Source organism: Corvus hawaiiensis, chromosome 3 (genome assembly GCF_020740725.1).
Source record: "Corvus hawaiiensis isolate bCorHaw1 chromosome 3, bCorHaw1.pri.cur, whole genome shotgun sequence".
Taxonomy (NCBI): Eukaryota; Metazoa; Chordata; class Aves; order Passeriformes; family Corvidae; genus Corvus; species Corvus hawaiiensis.
The window spans coordinates 110,298,359-110,315,061 of record NC_063215.1 but is presented as its reverse complement, the minus strand read 5'-3'; the positions used below and the strand labels follow the sequence as shown (position 1 = coordinate 110,315,061).

The 16,703-nt window shown below is 39.0% G+C and overlaps 1 protein-coding gene across 12 annotated transcripts in view; it reads right to left on the bottom strand.

Moving 5' to 3' along the window:
* EHBP1 (EH domain binding protein 1) overlaps positions 1-16,703 on the bottom strand; it is a 211,459-nt gene that overhangs the window by 50,233 nt on the left and 144,523 nt on the right. For all 12 annotated transcript variants that reach the window (XM_048296582.1, XM_048296572.1, XM_048296576.1 and 9 more), the window contains one exon: positions 3,127-3,274. In XM_048296582.1, coding sequence (XP_048152539.1) covers positions 3,127-3,274 — 148 coding nt within the window. The remainder of the gene's footprint in view (positions 1-3,126; positions 3,275-16,703) is intronic.

The following is a 16,703-nucleotide window of genomic DNA, read 5'->3' as shown; positions in this document are numbered from 1 at the left end:
AGCATTGTCTGTGGGAAGTCCTTCAGGCTTGTGGATGGTGAGATATTTAGTTTATTTACTTTCAGGTACAGAGTTCGCTTTAAAGCTACAGGATGTGACAGGAGCCTCTGCACAGCAATAAAGGCAGCAAAGGCAGAGAATGGAAGAAATGCAGAGTTGAAATACTGGTTCCGTGTACAAGAAACCTGATGTCAGGACAAGAAATTACAGCAGTAACTGCCAATGGATAGAAATACTGCCTGCTAAAAATACTGAGGACCTAACACTGGTTTCATGAGTTGGAGACTAAGCATGATGAGTAAGGCTGTGCCACCACGTACATTCCCTGAAAATCATTGCCTCAGAGTTGAAATCTTGAACATACCTTGTCCTCACCACCCCTGGGTCCGAGCCGCTTCCTCACACTGATGCCAGCTCAAATAAAGGATGGAGGTGTGCCAGAGAGTAAGGAAAACACACCACCCAAACCCCAGAAGAGTAGACGGGTGTTCCACTGCACAGGGACAATTCCTAGATAATATGTCAATTCCTTTGTCCTGCTGCTGCTAGGAAAAGGGGGGATATTTGGATCTCTATCTTGATACTGTCCTTGGATCCATCTCAAGGCATCTGCTTATCGGCCTGAAGCTAGTAGGACATCTAATAAATTTGAAGCTGCCATCCCAAACCCTCTGGCAGTTGGCAGGAAGAAGTATTTTCTGTCTCACATGCCAAATAACTTATGAAAAAGACTGCATTTCATAGCTAGGGATGCTGCTTATCCAGGAAAGTTTCAACTTGCCATAGGCGTTTGAGTTTTTCAGACCTTGATTAAATAAAGCCTTTTAACAGAGAATATTGCACCACTGCCAAAGCATGAAATTCTTAATGAGCATACAGAAACAATGAAAGAGATCATGTTTTTACCTACAGTTGTAAGGAAGAAGATAGTCTTTAAAAACTCCAAAATCTCAGAGCTGAAAAGTCACTTTTTTTCTGAAATAATTGAATTGAGAGTAAAATTATTTGGTACATTCCCTTTTTGTAAATCAAAAAGTAATTGCAATCAATGCAGAAGAAGAGATTAATGATGTATAATGGGCAAGACAGCTTGATAGACGTAAGATAATAAGCTTGTCTTGGGTATTGTGTAGGGAATACAGGACTCTACACAATAAAAATGTGAATGCAGTTGAGGAAACACTCAGAGTCCAGTGGTAGTAAGGAGACTGTCTATTAAATCCTAATTTTTGGTGGAAATTGAAATACAATAAAGACTAAACCCAGAAATAATTCCAATTCATTTGGTTTGTTAAGTGTTGGTACCATTTCACAGAACTACTACATTTTAGAAGAATGGATTTCTTGAGTGGAGCTCTGGTGTGGCACTTGAAAATACCAGTGGTGTGGTAGAATTATGTGGAAGATGTGCCATACGGAAAGCTTTTTGAGATGGAGGAAGCAGAAGAAAATGCTATAAAATGCACATTGACATGAAAAGAGCAAGGAGGGATAAAACAAGACAGGAAATGAAGACTTTAAGTCCAAGCAAAGTTCAAATAGATTGGCCAAACTACTGTATGAATGAAGAGAAATCAAAGTAGGAAGTATAAATCAATGCAAAAGTAGAAAGCTGTGAAATTGTTACACTGGATAAAACCCAACAGGTAGAGTGGTGATAACTTTATAAATGAGCTGTCATCAGTTCTGATACTGTCTGCTCTTTTAGTAACACTAAACTCTTTGGGTGCATATGCAATCTCCCTCTATAAATGCAGATCTCTTTTAATGTATATGCACAGCTACCTGAGACTGTTTACAAATTGAATGAAGGGCAGGACAATCAATGGCTAAATACAGAGCAAAACACGAAACAGGAAGACCACATCCCAGAAAGCAGCACACTGGGATCTTTAGCAACACTACAAGTGAGTCACTGCAACAAAACAGGGTCACTGCTATCCAGCTGAGCACCCAGGATATAACCAGACAAAGACCTTACTTTGACAGAAGGTATGGCAGGAGCAGCTATGTACAGGCACGACGAAACAGTGAGGAGGAAGTAATGAAATAATGTAGGATGGGGAGTCATAAACTGTGAAGAGAGATGAGGAACACTATAGCCTATGTAATGTGCCATTTGGCTCAGCCTTACTGCCATCAAGGATGTAATTTCTCTATTTATCACAAAAGAGAGTTATGTTGGCAAGCTCGGTTTACTGGGCAAAGAGAGTAAAACTGAAGACCAGACCCAAAGGGAGAACTGCAACTCACTGCTTTCTCCTTGGTGTTATTTGGAACAGAAGTGTAGGGTTTAGGGTGCAGTAAGACTATATTTAAATATTTATGCATATAAAATACATCTAGTAGAGAAGAAATAAATATTTTTGTTGAATCTACATGCATTGTGAGTATCAAGCTGGATTTTCCTTACACTTTGGCTTATGATTACGAGTTAGAGAAACACTATTTCCCTTAGAATATGTAGAAGACATTAAAAGAGCAAGAAGCCTGCACTGAAACGTGTGCTCAGCACCCATTTGAGTTTGAGTGACACTACATTACTCCAGCTCATAGCACTGGCAGGTATATGAATTTTAATGGTATTTCAAAGTCAGTTTAATAACATTACAGCAATATTAAAACTCAAAACCTGAAAAAGCAAGTGGTCTGTCAAAAGACTGCCATTTAAAATCAAAAGGTTGTTGCTCCCCACCTCTCACAGGCCACATTTAAAACTCTCTTCTTTTGAACATATGTAATACAAAGTAACATTTCTTAAATATTTCAAATATTGTTTTCCCCCAAAATTATGTCCACGTTCCTATATAAAAACATATATTGAAGAGAATCAACAACCACGAAATTCCAAAAAACTGTGGGTAATGAGAAATCTGTAAATAACGGGCCAACATGAGCTACTTGTTCACAGAACATATTTTTCTTTCAATCACATGGCTGCTTTTCTTTTAACTGTTGGAAATTTGATGACAAATCACTGATTTAGGAAACGTATCTACAGCCAGGTCTTTTGACACGTTCACCTGATGAACAACAACGTTTTGAAGTGTGAATAAAAGTGATACCCAAAAAGGTCTCTGGTTTCTAGGTTGCCATAGGAATAAGATACAAGGTTCCTCAGCTCACCTCCAGATGCCTTTGACCTTTCTTTCAACTTTTCTGCAGCCATTTCAGTGTAGCTGGGAAGTTCTGACATCTTCACTCCAGATCGAGCTTCTGCTATTAGCTGACGAGCTCTCTCTCTCAGCTGCCGACGCCGCTCTTCATCTTGCTGCTAAGATATATTGAACAGTTGCCAACTCAGTAATTGACAGAAATGCAATTTCATTCTCAATCTGATCATCATGATAGGAACTGGTTTACAGCATGGTGCTTGGCCCACATTATAAATAGGACGCTCGATATCAGTTGGGTGTCACACCACAATTTTTAAAGACATCCATGCACCAGATTATTTTTTTTAAGCATTCCCCAAATTATTACTGCTTTAGAAACCTGATGATTTGCAATGCAAAGCTTTTATAAATTATGTTCTGTAAAAACAGCTTGATGAAAATTTGCAGACACTTTAGTCTCAAAGTAATCACACCCAATGAGTGATTTGAGCGAAGTTTTACCGTGGCTATAAAATGGTTTTACTAAATTGAATTACTCATTTGAGTAGTATTCTGTCACAGAACTAAACTGAGAAGCCAGATGTTGCTCTTGGTTACTCCAAGCACCAAGCTGACTTCAAAGTGTAAAGTGGCATCAAATCTGACGCATGTTCTTTGACTTCAGTGGGTATTTTTCTTTAAAAGAAAATAAACTAATGAAAATTACTGAAAGAACAATAGATGCTCTCACAGCAGAAAAGACTTTCCATCCCTTTAAAACATCCTACTAATGGGGCTTTGGTCAATAATTAAAGGAATCATACTGGAACCATGCCAGATAGTGCTGTCCCACTTAAAGCTCATCACTTAGAAGCATGATAATATTTCAGTTACATAAATAAACAAAGTTCTGCAGCATGAAATTTTGTAAAAGACTAGCCCACCATGATAAGAAAATCTTCATAAAAAGATGTGTTTAAACATATCTGCAAGACTCCACAGTTTCCATAAGGGAAACCATTTCAGTTTTCACTTTAAACATGGATTTTTGTGAAGTTAGGACCGTTTTTCCTCTCCCCTCAATATCAGAAATGCTCATAAGTGCAACAAAGTCAGTGCTTGGCTTAAATCTAACCTGCCAGTAAGACTGTACTATTGACACAATGACCTGGATAAATCCCAGGTACAGGCTGTTGACCTGAACTAAGTGGAATATAACAAACTGCCTAATTTTGGAGAGCCATTCTGGCAGCCTTCCCACCAACCCAGAAACTTGAGCATCCCACACCTGCAGAGGCTGGTGAGAGCTGTTGCTAAGTGCTATTTAGTCTAAGCAATCATTAATAAAACAAGCGCAAAATACTAATTAGGTACATTTTATCCATTTCCATGTAAATTGTTTGTTTGTAGCTATTTACTCAGCATTGTTCTCGGCACAATAGAAAAAATGCAAATGACTGAATCAGAATGCAGCCCTAATGGGACTTTCTGTTTATAACCATTAGCCCAGAGGTGTGCTGTAATTCAATCCTCAAGCAGAAAGATTTAGCCTCATTAACAGCTTGCATGGGCAGGTTACAACTCATAAAACCCTACAGTAAACAAAGTATATGGACACAGCGCAATATCTCGCCCCTGAGTGACAGAGTCCCGATTCCCTATCAGATCGCCTTGATTTACTTTTCTCCTAATGTCCTCCCCTGGAAAGACAATTCTGCCTGGGCCCTGCGAGGCAGAGGGATGGCACATGGGCTTTGTTTGCTTTCTCACATTTTAACTTCCCAGAAGGCACAGAGCAACAGTTCTATCAAAAATTTATTTGGTAAAGTACACATTAGAAAGACAACTGGAAAGCTTCCCCCCCTCACCCCCCCATGCACTATAATAGATCAATTTAATTTAATTTCTAGCCAGCCAACTGACACAGCAAACGGTTTTATTTCGACCCACAGTATTTGGTAACATTAATTACATTGAATTTTACTTGAAATAAAACTGCTCAAATCTCTAATATTCCTAATTCCTTGGATATAGGAACTTGCGTGCTTAACTTAAACGACATTTAAGAACGAATGTACAAAATTAAGATTCCCATGTGGTTTAACGTCAAACAATTTAATCTACTTCAGCACGTGCAATTTAAAATAGGGCCAGTTACCTGTTTGTGACAAAAATGCCCTAAACTGAGCTGGCTGATTTCTCTCCTTTCATCCCCTCCTCCTGAAAGAGAACTTGTCTCCTGAATTATTAGCATAGTCATTAACATCCCGGGGATCTCCAAGCAAACACAGATTATGGTGGCTTGTGTTTGTGCTGATTAAGCCAATCATCACCAGCAGATAAGGGAAAAACCAGCCTAGTTCTTGCTTAAATTCAATTCAGGTATTTGAACCCCCGGTTACTGAGCTTGGCAGAAGAAACACTGGAGCAATGAAACTGAGATCAGAAAAAGAATATAGATTAAGTTTTGAGGTACAGAAAAACTGTTAAACAGCGTATCAAGCTAGAATTTGGAAAGGAAAGCACTCGGGAGAGGTATGGGGGACGAATAAAAATATAAAAAAAAAACAAAACAAAAAAAAACAACCCAGGAGACACAAAAAGAAGCACTGCACCAAGAAAGGACCAAGCAAACACACATACAGTGATTTTTTTTCCCCGTACAGTTGAAAAGAAAACTCAGTAAAATCTTTCACCCTTTGACATGAATCTGACATGCCAAAGAGACATTACAGTTTTCTTTGTTATTTTCCCCCAACTATTTTGTAATGCTTTAAAGATCTGCCATGCAGATGCACAGTGAGGAAAACTTCACTATTTAAGGACAAACTCTTCAAGAATAAGTAATGTAATTCCTTGTTTCCCTCCTATAAAAATGTATTGGTATGCAATTTTTATATTTCACAGTTCACTGACATCTCGGCAAGCTTTCTTCCACTGCTTCAATGGTGCTACTTTTAATTTTATCCTCCTTAGTCCTAGTAATTAAAGTGATCAGCAGTGGCATCCCAACGGCTTTGACACAGCTACAACCCCCTAGCTGACTCCGGCTTTTAAGGGAAAGGGGAAGAAAAAAAAGGACGGGAGTTTCATTTCACTGGAACAAGAAAATCAAGCTTCTCCAATCCTCAACTTTATCCAATTGTTCTTTCAGCAGCCTTTGGATCTTAAGAAACAAATAAAAATGGCTGCCATTAGGGGGTCCTGTTTGTACTCGCCGCAGATGGCAATGACTGACATTACTTTGGCCAAAAATTATGCTGTGGATTTGGGAAGGTGAATTCGAATGTGAAACACTGGCGGGGCAGTTTCCGAGATCATTACCCAGCCAGCTGAGAGCTGCACAACTCAGGAAAATATTGAGAGTGGTGGAGTCTTTCAGGGGAAAAAAAGCCCCAAACAACCCCTTAAAAACCATCTTCTTAAATGACCGAAAATTTTGCAATCTTCTCACATTAAAAAGAAAAAGAAAATAAACCACAAAACCTTTGCGAGGGATTTTTAGTCCTCCTCTGGCAGAATTTTGGGAGGATCCAAACTGCATTTACACCAGAATTCTGATAATATATCATCCTCTCACTATAAAAAAAAAATATAATCTGGTGAACTGCATTTATTTGACATTTAAAAAGTAAATTCTTTACCGTGCCCATAGACTGGGGGACAAAAGTAACATTAAAAAAATGTGGTAAATTACTTATAATCCACAGCAACAAAATCAAAACAGAATTGTACCTATGAGAGGGAGTGATTCCTGAAGCTGTACGTTTCAAAATGGTTCGTGGTCAGCTGTGAGTGCACAGTACATCTAAGAGAAAGAACTTGACTGCCACCCCTTTCATCATTAGACAGGAAGAACGGCTCTGTTATTAGCCATTCAGAAAGAAAAAGACTTCTGTGCTTGTCCAGAGGCAAGGATTATCAAAATGTACCTATTCAGGATTACCAAAATGTACCTATTCAGTTAGGAGAGAAGACTGAATAAAAAAAAATAAGAAAAAAAATAAAATTACACGAGCTTTAAAGGTTTGAGCAGGCTGGGTTGTACTGTGACCTTGATCGGCTCTTGTTTGAGTAAATAGGATTTGGGATGAAACATTAAAACTGTTTAGCAGATCTTTTCAAACCATTTCAAACTTTTCTTATGTTGGTATATAATATAACCAGACATGCTTGTAAATGGCCACACCTGCTCATTCCTCTGGGGATGGCCTGATCTCTGCCTTTGCTAACAAAGAAAGGACGGGAGAAAAAAAAAATCAGCCTTTCTTGTTGCAAAACAGACTGGAAAGTCAAAATCTTTCTCAAGTTTGTCCCATCTGGTCAGATTAAATCTTTGATCACCCTGGGGACCACATTTATGTTTGGTCTCTAGCACTGCTTCAGAACAGCTCAAAATACACAGGTAGTGAGCAAAATACAGATTGCTAAGCAAGAAACACTTGGCATAAACAAAAATGGCTTTGCATTTCTGTGACTATTCAGATCCTAGGAGGTAGTAAGCAAAAACAGACATAAACATCTTGGGTATTTTCTGCCTTCTGCCTGGTGTCTACATCAGCTACCTCACTATCCACACACTGCATGTAGCTTGAAAATATTTTTTCATGAATGCCTATCACAAAAAGTATCAAACTGCTTGTCTTAAGTAGCTATTGGCTTAGGAGCGATGGCACTGATACACTGATGAGACAAGACAGAACGAACACAGAAGTAGCTCAAAGTCTAAAATTGGAAGAATCACAAACAATATCTTAACAAAGCTGTCCCCCTTAAGAAAAAAAAAGCTCCCAAAAATTCACAATAAAATGGGGTTGAGTGGCTGTAAAATGGAAAACATCTCCTTAAACCAAGGAGGCATTTTTAAAGAAGTAGCCAGCAATTTCTTTTACTTTTATTTTTTAATTTTTAAAATAATTTTATGTTGTCTTGGAAAACGTACAATTCACTTGGTACAGTATTTCTGTGCGAAGAATGGTGGCTGTAGAAAAACAATCCACTGATAATTTAATTCCTTGTGTCATTGTGAAAGTGAAAAACTCTTAGTTTACTGAACGGAAAAAAAAAATTTTGAAAAAAGAATGGCTGACTAAGTAAGTATCACCTTGTGCTACATCCAAGGCCTCTTGCTGGTTGTCTGGCTGCTCTTTTGTAGGCAAAAAGGAGCTGAACGCTCTCTGGCTCCTTAGATCTGGTCCAACAAATGCACTGCCAGTCATGCACACGGATCCAGCTTAAAACCCAGTGTGAGCCTAAAAGAAGCTAGTCAAACTGGCACCTACTCATGCAGAAGTAGATAGATTTGTCATGACAGGCTGATTATTCAATGTAAAGAAACAGTTTAGCTTTTCTAATCTGGTACAAATACATCTTTCTCAGAGAAAAAAGTAAAAGGTCTAACAGTTCAAGTATTTATAAGTAAAGAAACCAACAAAAAAATTGTAACGTCAAAGTGAACCACAGGTATTTGTGCTGGAGCATTCTGCTAAACAGCCCCCAAGTTCTATTCAGATAAATAAGATTTAACCCATTTAACCATTTGGGAGCTGCACATCTCCGTGACAGAGGTGATCTCATCTGTTTCCCACTGCACTTGGCTCTATGGCAAGTTTTAGGGACAGGCTGAAATATCCAATTCCATAAAACACGTTGTGTTTTCCTTCTGCCCTCGCTCGCTTGCGTGCTCTCCCAGAGAACCCTGCGAGGGCAGCCCTGCCAACCCACAGGGCTCCCAGGAAACAACTGAGAAAGTTGACCGAAACCAAAAGCACAGACAAAGGCCTCCACTAACTTCTTCCCTGGAATTTCCCCTGCTTAGGCAAGTTTGTGATCTCCCCCATCCAGGAAGTATAATTAAGGTCAACAATCACCTAAGGTGCTGGGATCCATGAGCGTGTTCTGCCTGTCATCGTGGCTGTCAATGCTATTGGCATGACCAACAAACAGGGGCTCAAGCGTGCAGGCTCAGAAATATCCTAAAATAGTGCCATCATCCAGACAGGGCAGAGCGTCCGATCCGAGATGAACAGGCTAAAGATGGTGTTTTCTGTGCCTTTCCACAGCCGAGTTACAGACAGAAGTTAAGAAAGCTGCTTACTCATTGTAGGAGTCAACATTCGTCGAGCTCCACTTAAGGGATTTTCTCCTGTGTAAACTTGACTTTATAATTTAAAAAAAAAGGGGTGTTATGAAACAAAGGCTTTTGGCAAGTGTATGGGATGTGTAAGCTGGAGAGCAGCATCTCTCAGACTGCCATCCTGGGAAGCTTCCTCCTCAGGCGGGCAGCCCCGCGCCAAGGGAGGGGACGTGCCCTCCTGAGGAATGCTCCCGGGTCACTCCCAGCCGAACAAAGCCAGCGGGCTGCAGGGGGCCTCCGAAAGTTGGTTTTCCTCCCCCCCTTCTCTCAATTTTTGGGGGAGGGTAACGAGATCCCTGTCTGCTTCTATGTGATGAGAATGAAAAGAACAAGTGCAAACCCTACATCTCCCTGGACCCTATTTTGCTGGGTTTTTTTTTTTTGAAAAAGTCCTGCAAACTGCTGGCAGGTTTTTTTAATGGAAAATACCAATCGCCTAAGATCTATACCTAGCCTTTTGCCAATAATGAGAAAACTTCACCTTCTGTCCCCAGCAATTCTTAGGAAATCTTTTGCTGTTATTCCTACAAATCCAATTACAGATTGTTGAGTAGCTAGTGGAGTAAGCTTATTGAGGAGTGTCACATCACTAAGTCGTGCGTATGTGTTTCAGTTTGTAATGTGGTCTGAGCCGCTGTAGAGGTGTCAACTTAAAATGCAAGTAAGTAGCAGAACAGGGCTAATCCCAGCCACTACTCCCCTGCAGCCAAATTGTAGCGCAATGAATGACAGTGGAAATGCAAAGATGCCACTGTGCTTATCACACACAGCCAGATGGTGGACCTGGATCAATGCACACATGCCACGATCAATGCATTTGATAAAGAATTAAGAAGAAAACTGTACATGTTATCAAAGAACTTGTACATGGCATAATTATGATTCTGCATGTGCTTACTGATGATATTGGAGACTCAGAGGCAGGTGATAATGAAACTGATAGGAAGAAATAGCTTAAAGGCTACAGCATATGGCCTCAGCACTAAGAAATCTTGTCAAATAGTTCAGAAAGCTTTTTTAACTGTTATTACAGGCTGCTCATAGTGCAAGCTGGTGGCAACGTTTTAATTTTTTTTAAACCTGAAATGTCAAAAAGTTACAAAAGCTGTACTTTTCAGAATGGTTCAGAAAATAATTAAGATGCTATTGTGTTTTAAACGTGGCAAAAAACTTACAGGTAGAGAGAGCATTCACAATTTGGGGGTGGGGGGAGTAGTTGGGCATTTAAAAATATAGATAAAATTCTGTGTTTCCTGAATAAATGCATTTAGACTTTGAGGGAGCTTGTGGTGGTTTAAGGAATGTATTGTGGCAGCAATTTGCATCCACCAGCATGCCCATTTTCACAGATGCAGTTTCGCTATTGTCGAAATTTCGGTATTATCGAAATGTATCGAAATGTACTCAACATCAAACGTAGAGTATTTCTCTGTTCGCATTTGTGTTCTGTCAGCTGCGTTACAGACACCTTGGATGTGAAAGAAGGCAATTAAAAATTTGTGGAAAATAAAGTCTAAAGTAATAAAAAAAATTTATAATGTATAAAAAGTACCTAAAATACAAATTCTCATGCTCCAGTTGATAGATGAGCTGTCTAATCAACGCCTGGACGTAACTTAAGTGCTCTCATTAGTGTGAAGACCTTCAGGCTAAATAAGACTAAATCCCTTAAAAATTGCTTCTGCAATAGAAAAATCCCCCTTACCATTTTCCTCTGCCTAAATCATATCAATTAAAAAGAGAGAAGGGGAGGGAGGGAGAGAGAGAGGCATTTTCACATGACTTTGTTTTAACTGACACTCAAAAATCTATCTTCTGAATCCAATTTAAAATGTTTAAGAAAAAAAAAAGTTCATTAGCAATCAAGGAAACAAAAAAATCACCCCGAGTTTAGTTTCTCTTTCACTTTAAACCTGAATCTTTACTCAGTGCTAAGGTGCATAATGCCCATTGAATCCTTCACCGTAACTTCTTTTTTCAACCCCAAACGTTTAATCAACGTTGCAGTTTTACATTAAATGATAAAATTTATCAAAACGATTCTCCAGAAGAGTGAACCGCTTATTCTATTTTCAGCAGGCTGAGGAGGGACACTCTCCACCTCCCCCCCGCTCCCCGCCAACCCCCGAATTTCAATTTGTCCTGACAAACCATTGGGTATTAAATTCTAAAGGCACGCAGAGTGCATAAAGAACTGATGGCTTGATTAGCTCTTGTGGTGCAATTGAAGGAGCTGTCTCTCTCCCCGCTTCTCCATTTTGAGAAACACTTTGATCTTCGTTCAAGTCAATTCATGAACATCAACTGACAAGACTGCATGAAACACCCCAATGGTTAGGCCCAAACTCTAGCAAACTATTTGGTTTCATTAAGGCTTTAGGAGAAGTGACCAGTGACAGTCCTTTCATTCAGAAGCCAACAGGCAAGTGACTATTTAAACTTTAATGTGCACAATGTACTGCTGAAGGCCACTACACCTATAGTCAGTCACTCAAGTATGAATGCCTTTACCTACTATTTTGTGACATGTGAACTGCTAAGTGCAGCTGCAGTCTCATTAATGCATTTGCCCAGATTTGTTTGCAGGACTAAATAGACGATTCACAGAATTTCTGGTGAGAGAAACAACTGTATCTTCAAAGGAAGGTAGAACAGCAGGTGCTATGTAAAAGCCACCGATTAAAAACAGATTGTGTTTTTAAACGCAGTAATTTACTTGAGGTTTGCACAAACGTAGCAGAAATATTATCTGTTCCAGTTGAAAATATGAAAGAATTTGAACCACATCACCCACACAACGCAGGGTGTTTGGGCTGGTGTTGCGCTTTGCTACAGTACACTACTTACACATCACTCTTCCCCTTTTTTAGTTGCCCTCTCCAAAGAGTCCCACTTCAAAGAGTTCATTTTTGCACCAGTTCCTGTCAATGCAGGTCAGAAACACTAAAGTGGAAAGTGGCTGCAGTGCCGTGGCACAAAGAGTCTCCGCGGCTGAAATCAAACAAAGCCCAATTAAACTAATCATAACGTCCCAGTGAACACAAGGAAGCTCACCTGGTATTTCTGGACTTCTTGTGTGAATTCCCAACTCTACTCGGTACTTGGTACTATAATTACCCTGACCAAAATACTGTGAAATTACTGCTCTGATCTACTAATGGCTGCAAAAAATCCCGTCGCTGTGGTTCCATGCCAAGGGGCCGTAGCAAGGTGGCGCAATGCTTTCTGACAGAGACGACAACTTCGAAAAACTCAAAAGGGAAAATTAACGGGATGTGGTTTATGTTGCCAAGGACTGTTCATTAATTACCAATTTAATCACTGCTGGAGGCATGACATTACAAAAATCTGGCTGAAAGTTCTAATAGATTATGAAGACCACCTAAGAAGAGTGACCAAGAAATGTACAAAACAATTAATACTGTTTCACTGCTATCAAAGACACTCAGATTATTTTACATCAAGTGAAGCAAAAGAATTAGTAGCTTCACAGTGCCACCACTAGGAACTGTAAATACAATGGCACACAATTAGTAATGCACATGTGACTTTTCGTTCAAGGCATATATCCTTGGGAAAGCCAGAACACGATAAGGAGAACAAAAGAAACATTTTTAAATGAAATGAATAAAGATTTTAACTCTACCCTTGTGCATGCTGAGCAATACCAGAATAGGCAATGGAAAATACAGCTCTAAGTAATGGCGATATCATCCTGGGATTCACAACAGCATGTACTGAACATCCACACGGAAAACGTCCACAGCTATTAGCAGCGATAGAAAAAGAGCATACCAGGGGCTGAGAAACCCGGGTCTCACTCTGCACACAAAGGGATAGCTCTGAAACAGAGCTATCTTTTTTTTTTTGCTAATATTTATAAATGGATAGAAGACACTAAAATTTTGGAACTAATTTTGATCAGATGATCTTAAAATTCCGTTAATAAACTGCCAGCCTAATTTCTGTCAGCGTGCGAGTTAATGGTATGGCTGCAGACTGTGCAGCACCTTGAATTTACAGCCACATAATAAATAAATTTATATATTTAGGCCAGATCCTTAAGTGGTGTAAACAGATACATCTATAACATCTGGTGTAAACAGATACATCTAATAACAGCAATAAAAATCAGCTGAGAAACTCAAGCATTTTTATCTAAAACTGAAACTGCTAGCATTTGTCGTGCATTATCAAAGGTTATGCTTTATTCAGGAAATCCTTCCTGCTATAAAACTGACAGTGCATACTAATTCTTCTTCAAAATTAGTTTACTTGCATTAATTGATTTATTTTCCCAGCTACATCAGGGACTTGTCTACAGCAATATTTTTGTACAGTGAAATATCACAACTTCGTAGTAAGAAAGTGCTTAAACAGATCAAATATGAAGTCAAAAGATGTAGAACCTTTTTGGAAAGTTACAGATTATTTTTATTTTTCATGTATTGAGGAACGTTAAATAAAACAAGTTGCTTGTTCTTGCCATCAAGGAGTTGAGATCAGACTATCTCAACCTTAGCGTGTCGCTATAAAGAAGTAAATACCAGGTCAGCTGTGGGTTTGAAGTGTTCAGTCAGCAGGTCTAACCTCCAGTTAAAGAAAAGTATATTGTTAAAACAACTAGAAAACTTGGAATGCTCATGAAATGTAAATAGTCTTATCAGCTAACACCATATTTAACCACTTTATAGTGGCATACAGACAAGACATATAAATGAACAACAGGGAATAAGTTACCAAAGCTCAGGGATTACCAAAATAATGTTCAATCTTTTTACCAATTAGATGGTAACTGCTTCTTTGTAATCTTGGGAAGATCTAGTGATCATATCTAAATCTGGTTGCAATTATCAGCATGACAGACTAGTCTTTTTTCAATCAATATTTTCCAATTAATATTAAAAGACCAAGGTTGCCACCTGCAAAGTCCTACACCTCAATAAATTCATGCTAGATGTTTAATTAACAAATATCCGGTTTTTAATCTATTTTTTTAAAAAGAAAAACAAGACAGGAATAACTTAAGAGTGCTTCCTTAAATGAATTCATATCACCACCTCAATCACAGACATTTATTTTTCAACTGAGGAGACTACAAAAGATCTTGCAGTGAACTGGGTGCCTTCCCTAATGTAACAGAAGTAGGGATTCTGGTTCGACGCAGAAAAAAAAAATACTGAATGAAGCTATTTTGTACTCACTCTCAAGAACCTGAAATTATAATTGGAGGAAAGAACACTCGCATTGCTACCTTGAGTTTAAGGCATCTTTCAATCAAATTAAAATACTCTATTTTTGCTGTCAATTCTGAATTTGCTTTCAGTACCACTTCTGTTCATGTTGGCTACAGTTTACTTAGTGGAGAAAAGTTTGGACAGTTTGGAGCTTATTAGTACAGAGGGGCAGCAGATTATTGCAGGATATGCTCAAAAAATGGGATCATTTATTAAAACTTTTTTTCTGAGCATTTAAAATAATGCTTTGTTTTTATTTTATTGTAGTCAGCATATCCTGTATCTGTGCAAATGTATGCAACCAAAATTAAAGATCATAAAAACTCATCTCCTTCCAGATTCTGTCACATTCTGAAGCCTTTCTAAAAAGAACTTCCATTTCCACTAGCCCAGTGCACACAAAAAAGAAAAGTTATCATTTTGCACTCAAATATTTATGAAAATGAAAAGTAATGGGCACAACAGATTGACACCTGAAGTAGAAAGAGCTTATTAAAAATGAATTAGATACAGCTGCAACAAGTCCTTTGAGCAAGGGAGTAAAAGCAGTATTCTGAGCAAGGAGAAACAATCTCAAGGCACAGCCTGTTCCTCTCCCCTCTGCACACAGTGTTCATGCACTTGGAGGAGACAGCTTTTTGGTGAAGTACTTTATATCTGCAAAATCTACTAAAAGATTTGAACACAGTCGCCACTGCTCTTTCAGATCTTTCTTTTTTTTCAATATACACATATCGAGGCAGCTATTGCTGTCATTCAGCTTGAATAAATACAAAATAACGGTAGCAGAGATAATTAAACCCAAATCTTTCTCTGTACAGAAAGCAGGGTAGCAACAGCTGCACTTAAGCACAGCAGCAGCTTCAGGATTACTCTCCGAACCCCCCCACGTCATTTTATATTAATCCGGATTTAAATACTTATTCTCCAAATGGAGTCCCTCACAATTTTTAGCGTAGTTATACTCAAATGCTGCTGTGAAGAAAGAATTACTATTTTCCTATTTCACAAAAGGCAGAAGACAGAGTGATTGCCTCCAGGTATCATGCTATTGAACTCCTGCATCCCAGAATCCATGCCAGATGCTAAACATGCAAAATTTTTGGCCAAATCCACATATGGGTGGCCCTAAATTCACCAAGGAGGAATCCTTAGCTCATGCAAAATGCAAATAACTTCAGAAATGATCTGTGGTCCCTGGTAGGGAGAAAAACACATCCTTTGCCAGATGAGCGCTATTTTTCATGAATTCCATTAGATATGGCTTTCCCTGCTAAAGCTGTCCACCTTACCAAAGCAAGTTAAAAGAATTTGACACAGGATTTAGGAGATGCCAGAAATAAAACTAGTGGGCATAATCTTAATTTTCATCCTGCTCTGTATCCTCTAAAACAGAGCCTTGTGGTGGCACCACCTTTTACTTTCACTATCTCCTGGTCTTCAGCTCAGACCTGAGCTCTACCCAGTGGTGTTCAGTACATTGGTTTATTTTCAGTGTTCCATATGCAGACCCATCAATACGTAGCATTATTCTTTACACCACAACATTCACATCTTGCTCTGAAGACAGAATTGTTAATTTTTTGATTTCTTTCTACACTGCCCACCACTATGGTATTTAAGAGCCTCAAAAGCATTAATCACATTCCCTTCTCACAACACGCTCTGGAAGAGTTATTACCCTGCTCTTCTGATGAGAACTGAGACAGAGAGATCCAGCTAAAAGGATCTGTCCCTGGGTGCTTGCTCTGGGAAGCCTATAACCTGGGGGGTTTTTTTCAGTATACTAAGCTTTATACAGCCCTTTATACGTCTCAAGCACAGCTCCAACTGATTTCCCTGACAGACCTGGATGCTCAATAGATCTGCAAATCAAACTTTTGCCTCAAAGCAATACAGAAAGGAAGGATAAACAAATAGCGACCACCTGGAAGACATTAGGCTCAAAAAACTTAGTGGCACTGATCAGGAACTCAGGTAAAGGCAGAAGTACATTTAATTCTTCCAAGCACCTTAACCATGACCTGATCTTTTCACTCCTCGCAGTCCCTGCTTCGTTTGTCGTACACCTTCCAATTTCTGCAATCAAAAGCACAGAGGTCCTCTGGACAAACAGCCTTCTACATCACCTCTATCCTCTGAGGAAAATGAGACACAATTGCTTTGGGGAAAATAGTATGTGATCACATAATTAAAGACTACATCATAATGCATATACACAAAGGAGGTTAATTA